This window comes from Microcaecilia unicolor, chromosome 4 (assembly GCF_901765095.1).
Source record: "Microcaecilia unicolor chromosome 4, aMicUni1.1, whole genome shotgun sequence".
Classification (NCBI taxonomy): Eukaryota; Metazoa; Chordata; class Amphibia; order Gymnophiona; family Siphonopidae; genus Microcaecilia; species Microcaecilia unicolor.
In genome coordinates this window covers 244,101,884-244,114,948 of record NC_044034.1, presented here as the reverse complement: position 1 = coordinate 244,114,948, position 13,065 = coordinate 244,101,884, and the positions used below count along the sequence as shown (strand labels likewise).

Here is a 13,065-nt window from a genome sequence, read left to right as displayed (position 1 = left end):
AATTGACATTTATATGTGGAAGCTGCCTCCATGTGTGGGCACATGTGCATGGAACCTGCTAGGTGATGTTGTCCTTTACTTTAATGTGCAGTTTTGCAAAATCACTTTTGCAGAATGTGTCAGTAAATACAAGTACCTGGCAGAAACCCAGTTAGTAGCAACATTTCATGCTACCAGTCCTGGTGCAAGCAGTGGCTTACACCATGTCCATCTCAATAACAGACTATAGACTTTTCCTCCAGGATCCAATAACAGACTATAGACTTTTCCTACAGGATCTTGTACTAACCTTTTTTAAACCTAGACACACTAACTGCTGTTACCACATCCTCTGGTAGTGATTTCCAGAGCTTAACTATTCTTTGAGTGAAAAAATATTTCCTCCTATTTGTTTTAAAAGTATTTCCATGCCATTTCATTGAGTGTCCCCCTGGTCTTTGTATTTTTTAGAAGAGTGAAAAATCAGTTCACATTTACCTGTTTTACAATACTCAGGATTTTATAGACCTCAATCATATCCTCCCTAAGCCATGTCTTTTCCAAGCTGAAGAGCCCTAACCTCTTTAGCCTTTCCTCATATGAGAGGAGTTCCATCCCTGGGAATCATGGTTCAATATAGGTCCCTTGTGTGTCCAGACAGCTTGGGTATTGTGTGCAGTTCAGGCCATATAGAAAAGGATATACTGCAACCAGAGAAGGATCAGAGAAGGTCAAGAAAATTGCTAAAGAGGATGGACTCTCTCTCTTATTCAGAGAGCCTAACAAGTTAGGGCTTTTCAGACTGGAGAAATTTTATAGAGTGGGGTAGAATGGTTAAATATGGAATGGTTGTTTATTATTATTATTACATTTGTATCCCACATTATCCCACATTTTTGAAGGCTCAATGTGGCTTACAATTCATCATGGATACTGGAAATAGAAAAGAGTGTACATTTGGTTTAGCAGAAGTTTTGGGTACATGATGATGAAATACATGATAGTGTTAAAGCCATAGACATTAGATACATGATAGTGTGAAAGCAAGAGACATTAAAGAACATTCCTGGATATCTTAAAGAATGTAGAGTTACGCGTGTTGTTCTTTATGATATATTTTGTCGAAGAGATAAGTTTTCAGGAGTTTGTGGAAATTGGTCATTTCATAGACCGTTTTCAGGTTACGTGGCAGTGTGTTCCAGAGCTGTGTGCTTGTATAGGAAAAGGTTGATGCATGCATTACTTTGTATTTCAAGCCTTTACATTTGGGAGGATGAAGATTGAGGATTGTTTTGCATTTCTGGGTGGTAGTTCTATTAGGTCTGACATGTAGGCTGGGGCGTCACCATGGATGATTTTATGGATCAAGGTACAGAGTTTGAATGTGATGCGTTCTTTGAGTGGCAGCCAGTGTAGTTTTTCGCGCAGGGGTGTTGCGCTTTCGTATTTTGGTTTGCCGAATATAAGTCTGGCTGCCGTGTTCTGGGCTGTCTGGAGTTTTTTGAGTATTTGCTCTTTGCAGCCGGCATAGAGTGAATTACAATAGTCCAGATGACTAAGTACCAGTGATTGTACCTGGTTGCGGAAGACATTCCTTGCGAAAAATGGTCTGACTCTTTTTAATTTCCACATTGAATGGAACATCTTTTTAGTTATGTTTTTTGCATGATTCTCAAGTGTATCAATGGTGACTCCAAGGATTTTTAGGGAGTCTGAGACTGGTAGACTTAGATTAGGTGTGTTGATGATGGTAAATTCCTTCTTGTTGTATTGCGAGGTGAGTACTAGGCATTGGGTTTTTTCAGCATTTAGTTTCAGTTGAAATGCATCTGCCCAGGAGTTCATAATGTGTAGGCTTTGGTTGATTTCGTCGGAAATTTCTCTTAGATTGTGTTTGAATGGGATAAAGATCGTTACATCATCAGCATATATATATGGGTTTAGATTCTGATTCGATAGTAGCTTAGCCAAGGGTGTCATCATTAGGTTGAATATGGTCGGTGAGAGGGGGGATCCCTGTGGAACTCCGCATTCAGGTGTCCATGTGGCTGATGTAGTCGAGTTTGATGTCACTTGATATGAGCGGGTGGTTAGGAAACCCTTGAACCATTTGAGAAAGTTACCTCCGATTCCGAAGTATTCGAGGATGGGTAATAAAATTCCATGGTCAATCATGTCAAATGTGCTTGACATGTCAAATTGTAACAGTAGTATGTTGTTGCCGTTTAGTACATAAGTAATGCCATACTGGGAAAAGACCAAGGGTCCATCGAGCTCAGCATCTTGTCCACGACAGCGGCCAATCCAGGCCAAGGGCACCTGGCAAGCTTCCCAAACGTACAAACATTCTATACATGTTATTCCTGGGATTTTGGATTTTTCCAAGTCCGTTTAGTAGCGGTTTATGGACTTGTCCTTTAGGAAACCGTCCAATCCCTTTTTAAACTCTGCTAAGCTAACCGCCTTCACCACATTTTCCGGCAATGAATTCCAGAGTTTAATTACACGTTGGGTGAAGAAAAATTTTCTCCGATTTGTTTTAAATTTACTACACTGTAGTTTAATCGCATGCCCCCTAATCCTAGTATTTTTGGAAAGCGTGAACAGACGCTTCACATCCACCTGTTCCACTCCACTCATTATTTTATATACCTCTATCATGTCTCCCCTCAGCCGTCTCTTCTCCAAGCTGAATAGCCCTAGCCTCCTTAGTCTTTCTTCATAGGGAAGTCGTCCCATCCCCGCTATCATTTTAGTCGCCCTTCGCTGCACCTTTTCCAATTCTACTATATCTTTCTTGAGATGCGGCGACCAGAATTGAACACAATACTCAAGGTGCGGTCGCACCATGGAGCAATACAACGGCATTATAACATCCTCACACCTGTTTTCCATACCTTTCCTAATAATACCCAACATTCTATTCGCTTTCCTAGCCGCAGCAGCACACTGAGCAGAAGGTTTCAGTGTGTTATCGACGACACCCAGATCCCTTTCTTGGTCCGTAACTCCTAACGTGGAACCTTGCATGATGTAGCTATATTTCGGGTTCTTTTTTCCCACATGCATCATCTTGCACTTGCTCACATTAAACGTCATCTGCCATTTAGCCGCCCAGTCTCCCAGTCTCGTAAGGTCCTCTTGTAATTTTTCACAATCCTGTCGCGAGTTAACGACTTTGAATAACTTTGTGTCATCAGCAAATTTAATTACCTCGCTAGTTACTCCCATCTCTAAATCATTTATAAATATATTAAAAAGCAGCAGTCCTAGCACAGACCCCTGAGGAACCCCACTAACTACCCTTCTCCATTGTGAATACTGCCCATTTAACCCCACTCTCTGTTTCCTATCCTTCAACCAGTTTTTAATCCACAATAGGACATTTCCTCCTATCCCATGACCCTCCAATTTCCTCTGTAGCCTTTCATGAGGTACCTTGTCAAACGCCTTTTGAAAATCCAGATACACAATATCAACCGGCTCCCCTTTGTCCACATGTTTGTTTACTCCTTCAAAGAATTGAAGTAAATTGGTCAGGCAAGATTTCCCCACACAAAAGCCGTGCTGACTCGGTCTCAGTAATCCATGTCCTCGGATGTGCTCTGTAATTTTGTTTTTAATAATAGCCTCTACCATTTTCCCCGGCACCGACGTCAGACTCACCGGTCTATAATTTCCTGGATCTCCCCTGGAGCCTTTTTTAAAAATGGGCGTTACATTGGCCACCCTCCAATCTTCCGGTGCCACGCTCGGTTTTAAGGATAAGTTGCATATCACTAGCAGTAGCTCCTTAAGCTCATTTTTCAGTTCTATCAGTACTCTAGGATGAATACCATCCGGTCCAGGAGATTTGCTACTCTTCAGTTTGCCGAACTGCCCCATTACGTCCTCCAGGTTTACTGTGAAGTCAGTAAGTTTCTCCGACTCGTCCGCTTGAAATACCATTTCCGACACCGGTATCCCACCCAAATCTTCCTCGGTGAAGACCGAAGCAAAGAATTCATTCAGTCTCTCCGCTATGTCTTTGTCTTCCTTGATCGTCCCTTTTACCCCTCGGTCATCCAGCGGCCCAACCGATTCTTTTGCCGGCTTCCTGCTTTTAATATACCGAAAACATTTTTTACTATGTTTTTTTGCCTCTAATGCTATCTTTTTTTCGTAATCCCTCTTGGCCTTCTTTATCTGCGCCTTGCATTTGCTTTGACACTCCTTATGCTGCTTCTTGTTATTTTCAGACGGTTCCTTCTTCCATTTTCTGAAGGCGTTTCTTTTAGCCCTAATAGCTTCCTTCACCTCACTTTTCAACCAGGCCGGCTGTCTTTTGGAGTTCCGTCTTTCTTTTCTAATTCGCGGAATATGTATGGCCTGGGCCTCCAGGATGGTATTTTTGAACAGCGTCCACGCCTGTTGTACAGTTTTTACTCACTCAGTTGCCCCCCTAAGTTTTTTTTTTGCTATCAATTGTTTGAGTTTGGTCATAAGCGTGACTAGTACGGTTTCCGTACTGTGATTAGAGCAAAATCCTGACTGGGAATCGTGCAGTATCGAGAACTTGTTTAGGTACTCTGTGAGTTGTTTGGTCACCATGCCTTCTGTTATTTTGGTGATTAAGGAAATGGATGCTACTGGTCTATAGTTCGTTAGTTCATTAGTATTTTTCTTTGCATCCTTGGGTATGGGGGTGAGTAGAATGTTACCTTTCTCCTTTGGGAAGAGTCCATTTTGTAGCATGAAATTCACATGGTTAGTTAGATCCATTATAAATTGTTGGGGGGCCGACTTCATGAGGTTGTTTGGGCATATATCTAATTTACAGTGAGATTTGGCGAATCTTTTAAGTGTCTGTGAGATAAGATCTTCTGGTAGTATAGTGAATTCAGTCCAGATCCTGTCTGCTGGGTGGATTCCGGGTTCTGGGTCTAGGCATTCTAGGAGTGTAGTATATTCGATTGGGCTGGCTGGTATTTTGAGTCGTAGTTGTATGATTTTCTCCTTGCCCAAGTCGTCGGCTCCTGGAGTGTCTTTGTTGTTGTTGGTGACTGGGGTTGTGTCTAGTAATTTATTCACGAGTTGGAAGAGTTTCTGTGTGTCTTTGTAATTTGGCCCGACTTCAGTTTTGTAGTATTGTCTTTTGGTTTTGTCTTATGGTATATTTGTATTTCCTTCGGAGTAGTTTCCAAGCGTTAAGAGTGGGATCATCTTTTTTTTTTGTTCCACGTACATTCTAGTTTCCTAACTTGTGTTTTGAGTTTTTTCAGTTCTTCATTGAACCATGGTATTGAGTTTTTCCTGTGCGAGGTTCTGGTTTGGATTGGGGCAATGTTGTCTAGTATCAATTTGCATCTATTATCCCAATTAGAGAGGAATTGGATTGTGTCTGTCTGTGTTGTCCATCCGTCAATGTAGATCTGTTGCCAAAATTCAGCTGGGTCTATTTTTCCTTTTGTGGTGTAAGTTTTCGTGTTTGTTTGTTAGGCAGGTTTTTCATTCTCCATTGGAGGGTGATGTTTGCTTTGTAATGGTCTGACCACAGTATAGGTGACCAATTAGTGTTAGTTAATATAAAGTTTGCGTTGTGGTCAAATTTGTGTGTTATGATGTCTAATGTGTGTCCTTTTTCGTGTGTCGGTTGTGTATTTGGTTCTTGTAGGTCCCAGAGTTGTAGGAATTCTTTGCAGTCTTGGGTACTTGTTGTGGTGAGATCTTCCAGGTGTAAGTTGATATCTCCTACTATGATAAGGTTAGAGGAAGAGATACAGGTGTTTGAGATAAAATCCATGAAGTGTGTTTGGCTATCTCGCCAGTTTCTTAGTGGTCTGTAGAGTATAACTGCGTTAAGGTGTTCCTGTAAGTTTGGGTGACTTATTCTTATGGAAGCGATTTCAAGTTGTGGCAGTATGGATTCAGCTGTGTTTGTGATGTTGAATTCAGATTTGTATATTATGGCTATTCCTCCTCCTCTTTTTCTGTTTCTTGTCCAGTGTGTAATTCTGTATCCCGGTGGACATAGTTCTAAGAGTATAGGGTCTTGAAGGTTATGGACCCAGGTTTCAGTGATAAATAGGAGGTCAAGACTGTCTGCAGTAATCCAGTCTGTTATGGTTTCTGTTTTGGTTACTACTGATCTAGCGTTTACGTATCCCATTTGAATTGAATGGTAGGGTTTGATTCGGGGCATCAAACACCAAATCAACAAGAAAACACCTACTGAAACAATGGCCAGCAGACTGAAAACGGAATATACAAAGATTTTCTTCAAGCAGTGTGTAACTACGTTGTGGAATCTGTGGATGGAAGATGTGGTCAAGGTGACCAACACAGCAGGACTGATAAGAGGATTGTACAAGTTCCTGGAGGAAAAGTCCATAAAAATGTATTAGTCAGGTAGACACGGGAGAGTCATTGTTAATCACTGGAAACTAACTATGGCAATAAAGGTGTACTTTTTGGGATCTTCCAGAAACCTGGACTAAACAATGTCAGTAAAAGTATGCTATAGCAGGGGTAATCAAATCCAGTTCTCGGGGTCCATAATCTAGCCTGGTTTTCAGGATTTCCACAATGAATATGTATGAGATCTATTTGTATGCAATGGAAGCAGTGAATGCAAACAGTTCTCATACAGTATTCAATGTGGAAATCCTGAAACTAAGGCTGCCTTTCAGGTGCTGTGGAGGACTTGCAGCTCATCTGCATATTCTTTACACCCTTCTCCGGGGTGACTCCCAGGTACACTCCGATCCACTCAGGGCCTCCGCTCTAGATGCCCAGCGCTCCCACGAGGTGCTGTGGAAGACTTGCAGCCCTTCTGCATATCCTCACAGCTGTATCCGGGGTGACTCCCAGTTCCACCCTGATCTTCCCAGGGCCCTCGCTCCAAGTGCGCCCAGGGTTTCCAGGTGCTTTTTGGCTAAGATCAGGCGACCCTCAGGGGGGAGGAATGCTGGCTTTGGCATAACCCCTGGTAAGCCTTTCCTTGGCTGAGAGGTGCCCAGCTCTACCACCAGCTGCCTTTCAGGTGCTATGGAGGACTTGCAGCTCATCTGCATATCCTTTACAGCCTTCTCCGGGGTGACTCCCAGGTCCACTCCGATCCACTCAGGGCCTCCGCTCTAGGTGCCACTTTTTTGGCTCCACTACACTTTTTCTTCTTGGTACTGTCCCTTCCTAATCTGTTTCTCCATCTGAAACCACTGTACACTGCAGGAACACATTGTCCACCCTCTGTATTCATCATCTCACCATCTTTTTTCCTCTTCCTTTTTCTCAGCTCTCAACCTTCAACATTTCCTTCCTTCCATTCATCCATCTCCTTTCTATCTGAGTACATCTCGCCTTTGTTGCTGTCGTCATACCTCTCATACATTAACCCCAATCCTGGTCCCTCCACATCAGCTCTCATCCTATTTGTGCAGGTCACACCGTGATATCTCCAATCTAATTTCTGTTCCTCTCCTCCCCCCTTCTTCCTTGCCTTTTCTCTTGCGCTCTGTGTAATGCCCGCTCTCCGAGTAGCAGTCATTTATCGACCCCCTGCTAAGTCCCTTTCTTCCTTTCTCACTGACTTTGATGCCTGGCTTTCCTTCTTTCTTGAACCTTCATCTTCTTCCCTCATTCTTGGGGATTTTAACATTCATGCTAATAATCCCTCTGACTCTTACGCTTCTCAGTTTCTTGTTTTAACATCCTCTTTCAATCTTCAACTGTGCTCCACTGCCCCCACTCACCAGAATGGCCACTGTCTTGATCTTATCCTCTTCTCAAACTGCTCACTCTCCAGTTTGTGCCTCAACTATTCCCCTCGCTGACCATCATCTGATAACTTTCACACTTATTTATTACATTTGTACCCCACATTTTCCCACCTATTTGCAGGCTCAATGTGGCTTACATGGTACAGGAGAGGTGTTGATAGACTCCGGAGTAAAAGAAATACAAATAATGGTTAAGTTCAGGTAGGAAGGGTAGGGACCACATGAAGGAACATGTGGTGGGACCATAAAGAGGATAGTAAGAACAGATGAGATTGTTTGGTGATCAGTACGGACTGTGGTGTTATAGTGTCGTGGAGTTCAGGTATTTAAGTTGGGTCAGTGGGGTAAGCCTTTTGAAACAGGTGGGTTTTTAGTTTTTTCCTACCACACCTCTCTACTTTAGTTTTTTCCTGAATTGGAGTTGGTTGTACGTGGTTTTCATGGTTTTTGGTAGTGTGTTCCATAGTTGTGTGCTGATGTAGGAAAAACTGGATGCATAGGTTGATTTGTATTTTAGTCCTTTGCATTTTAAAAAATCTCTTATACTACCATATAAAAAAACCCTATAATACTGAGAAAACAATTAAAGTGAGGCTTTCTTTCTAAATTATAGCTAGTGATGCTTCTCAGCTCTTGAGGAAGAGAATTCCACATAATAAGGCCAAAACACAGTTGGAAGATATAAAGTTTGTGGTAATAAAAACTCTGGAAACTCGCCGGGGTGGTGAAAGTGCTAAGTATTTATGGCACCTTGAACAAAAATGGATATTTAATTGGGAAACTGTGGAACCTAAGGGACTGAATCAAGAGGTGGAATGGCGGGCTTTTCTTTGATGATCGGGTTTTAAACATCAATAAAAGATTGTTCTTCACCAGGCCTAGCTGGTGTAGATCCAGTCCTGTGGGAGTTTTAAATGGACTGCTGAGGTCACTTCCTGGTTAGGGATGGCGTTTTTTGTCAGTTGAAAGACCCTGTACAAACTAGTAAGATGTTTCTTGCCTGTCATCCCTTCCATAGAAGTTCATTGATGTACACAATTATTGATACTTATTTTAAGATTTGATAAGAAATTTTTGAAATTCAAATTTGTAATAAAAAAACAGTTAAAAATGTGCAATGATTGAAACAAGTAGACTTTTCAAAAGGCCTAGAGTCTGTGACAGTCCTGTGAAGAACTATGAGCACATCAAACAAATTTTCTATGACACACTATAGTATAGGAATGTGTGATTTACTAAACAAAATTTTTGCTCTGTGGCATTCATATTGTTTACAGCATTCTCTGGCAATTAATTCCAAAGCTTAATTCACTCCAATTTGTTTTAAGTTTGCTACTTAGTAGCTTCATTGTGTGCCCTCTAGTCCTTCTATTTTTTGTTTTAAACTCTTGTTTATTGATTCAGGTCTACCCATTCCACTCCATTCAGGATTTTATAGCCCTTTATCATAGTCATCTCTTCTCCAAGCTGAAGAGCCCTAGCCTGAGGGCAGAGCACTGGAAGGCTGTTGTAATTAAAGAAAGGGAGAGGGTGAGCTACAAGATTCTGTGCTGTACAAGTTCTGTATGAGGTGGGAGCCGATTTCATCAAGAGGCAGTGAGCTGACCTTGGAGAGAGACCATAGGCACCGGAATCATGGAAATGAGGGGCCTACAAATATATGTTTGCCTAGGGCCCAATATAATGCCAATCTGGCATCCTGTGGTTAAGTAAAAAAAATTCATCCTTTCAAATATTCTAATTCATTCTCAGTAACATCTAATGGTTTCACATTCACACTTGATTGAACATCATTATTCCTTCCAAACCAATAAATTGTTTGTATAATGTTCCACTCAAGCCACCTCCTCTCCTCTTACTTTTAAGTCAGACACACACAAAGATAGCACAACTATACATACACAAACACAGAGGGGCTGGAACAAATTCATAAGCCATGCTCAGCATGCTTTACCCACTTGTTGAGTTGAATATTGCTCTAAGGACTTAACCATGAGATTTCAAGGACAAAAATTCATACATGGTGAAGCTAGCTTTCTTTAATATTTCTATAGTAAACAACTTTTATAAATGAAGGAAAAGGAATTGTCGTTACCTTTTTGGGATGATGGTGGGATCTTGTTTTTCTTTTGCTCTTCAACTTGTTTTTGTAATTGTTTTATTTCATTGTCATACTCAGTCCATTCGGGAACAATCCTCGTGGCTGCCTGAAGCTTCGGTTCTTTTGTTTTAGGATTATTGCACTGAAAGATTACAAAAGTTTAGCTGTATATCAAGAAACAAGCACTAGGATATTAATACAGCCTTGCATTTTTTTCTTTAGTGTTAGAATAAGGATCTGGAGGAATTCTGTACAACTGTGTGCAATGCAGAATTTATGTAGAATACTCTCCTTCCTCTCCATATGTATTTTTGTTTTAGATAAGGAATGATGAATTATTTTATTGTTTGGAGGGGAATTTTTCCCCTTTCTTTTTCTTGTATTTTGAATTTGTGTTATTTCCTCTTTCCTGTAATATATGAAGCCAATATGTATACGTTACACTTACTAGAATATATTTAATGAATATTAAAATTAAAAAAAGAAAATTCTGATAACTGCTGACATCAGTACCACTCCTGGATCACTTTCCCCCTCCTCTGCAATGACTACTTGGTAAGAGGTGTTGAAGAATGGCTGTATCTACAGGCATGCAGTTCAAATGAACAATCAGGCCAAGGATGGCAGAGAAGGATGTGGTCTGATGTGTAGCTGTTTGCTCCTTCCTCTTGCTGCATGAACTGGGCAGGGAGGGGGAAAAAAAAGCAAGTTGGGGAAGGTACCACAAGGGTGAGGGTTGCTGGAAGTGGAGCAGGATGTGTCACATGGGTTGGAGGCAAAGCTAGTTTTGAAGTATGCCATGAGAGTGGTTAAGTGCCTGAAGGGCACCTGGGGGAGGGAGGAATGAGATATGTGGGTATGTGAGAAAAAGAATGGAGAAGAGGTGGGCTATATGTATGTGGGGAGAGGAGAGAAAGATGGTGAGATGGGAATTTGTGCTGGGAGGGGGGGAGATGAAGAGTTGGGGTACATGCTTGGAGGTGGAAAGGAGAGGTGGGTATTTGACTCGGAGGAAGGGGGAACAGAAATAATTGGAAGTCTGGCTAGAAAACAGAGGCAGAAAGAACTAGGAGTAGGAGGGGCAGGAAATGATAAGGGATGAGGAAAGATGACAGTGGTTAGAACAAGAAAGAACTGGGGAGGGTGAAGCCTGAGAAGGGAAAAGGCAGAGGGAGTGGGATTTCAGACCTGAAGAGGAGTCAGGTCTTATGATGAAAGAATTGTGCACAACAAATTACATATTAATTATGTAGATTTTAAAATATGGTACACAGAATTTTAACATTTTTACATGGAATTTGTCCAGTAGTAGCTCTGTGATCAAGCTGCTAAAATGGCATTCAAACATGTTAGTACTCTGCAATTATTAATTTCCTCAAGGAAATTTTTCTAGTTTTAAATAATTTTAAAAACCGGTCTTATACACAATACTGAACAATATGTTTCAAATACATTGTAAAGTAAATGAAAGCAATTACTCTGATTTCAGTTCTTTTTCTTTTTTTCAATCAACTTTAAACATCTTGGTTATCATTCTTCACATGTTATAAACAGAACCATCTGTCACCAGCCCCTAGGAATGGTACAGGTCTCTCTCTTCTCTGCAATGATTTATAGGCTCTAAACTGTTTCATGCCTAATTAGCAAAACTGATGGCAATATGAGTTCATAAATGGCAACATATTTATGAAAAGCCTGTGAGGCTGTTCAACAAACCTCTACAAAGTACTCTATGAAATGACATATCTTTATATACTGCACAGGACACACTAGAAACTGGTAGTTTCAGTTTATTCAACATTTGATACTTCACCATTTGGAGATCCATAATGGTAGAACAATCTTATGATTTAGAGCTTAAAGATGTAAATTTAGAATCCTTGGCTTGATTCTGTTATTGCAATGCAAGAAACAGTGGAGGCAACAAAGGAAGTCTGGTGCACTTGTATCCATTAATGAATTTCTTCAAGACAATGCAACGACTAGACATGGCATGTCGACTCGTTGCATTGTCTTGAAAACATTCATTAAAGGATACAAGTGCACTAGACTTCCTTTGTCGCCTCCACTGTTTCTTGCATTGCAAAGTGGAGTTTTGTTCATCTGTTGCTTTTACATAAGAATATAAGCATTGTCACACAAGGCCAGACCAAAGGTCCATCAAGCCCAGTATCCTGTTTCCAACAGCGTCCAATCTAGGTCACAAGTACCTGGCAAGATCCCAGAACAGTAACTCATCAGCAGTTTACTATGTTCCCTTAAGCAAGTCACATATGGGGTAATTCTATAACTTGGCGCTAAGATGCAGGCGCCACAATAGGGCTTACTTAGCACCAATTCTATAATGGTTTCAGGATGTGCCAAAGCCTTTATAGAATACTAATTCAAAGCCATGCTGGCAAACTGAAATATAGGTGCACCCATTTAGGACAGGTCAATGATTAGCATAAGTTGATGTGCAACTGATAGCATTCAATAAGTTGGGCATGTCACCAAGCAAGACACATATGGCCCGCTCAGGTGTACACACTAATTCCCCGATTCTATATAGCGTGACTTAAGTTGCATGTGCAAATCCGGTCATATTCTGGATTTGTGTGCACAACTTAATTAGTTACAAGCCAATCAGCTCTAATAATTGCCAAATCAAGCAATTATTGACACTAATTGGAATTATTTAAAATTTACACAAACAACTGTCTAAGCCTATTCTGTAATGTGATGTGCGTAAATTCTAAGTCGCATAGTTGAAAAGGGGGCATGGCCATGGGCGTGAAATGGGTGGGTCGTGCACGTTCCTAAAATCTATGTGCGTTGTTATAGAATACATCTGGTCTGCGCCTAATTTAGGCATTGGCATTTACACCAAGTTTTACTTGGTGCAACTGCTTGTTACTAAATTTAGTTGCGCGGATGGGTGTCTGGCATATTTTATAAACTGCGTGAAAATGTAGAATTATTCTATAAAGTACTTTATAGAATACACCTAGGCGTATTGTTTTTTTTCAGCACCGATTTTTTAGGTGTGATATATAGAACCTAGTCCCAAGCACCTTGCGCATAAGGTATACAATATTTACCCAACTAACTGCCAAATACTGGCTCCTCTGACATGCATAAGTGCTATTATTCTATAACACATGTATGCATTTGGTAGCTAACATTAGGTGCCAAGTTATAGAATTGTTCTTTTAATCTCTCTGCGCTCAAATGCAGATAAGATTTCTG

The 13,065-nt window shown here is 40.9% G+C and overlaps 1 protein-coding gene across 1 annotated transcript in view; it reads right to left on the bottom strand.

Moving 5' to 3' along the window:
- Nucleotides 1-13,065, bottom strand: part of UGGT2 (UDP-glucose glycoprotein glucosyltransferase 2) — a 281,123-nt gene that overhangs the window by 3,512 nt on the left and 264,546 nt on the right. The window contains 1 exon segment of the mRNA XM_030201370.1: nucleotides 9,832-9,979. Coding sequence (XP_030057230.1) covers nucleotides 9,832-9,979 — 148 coding nt within the window.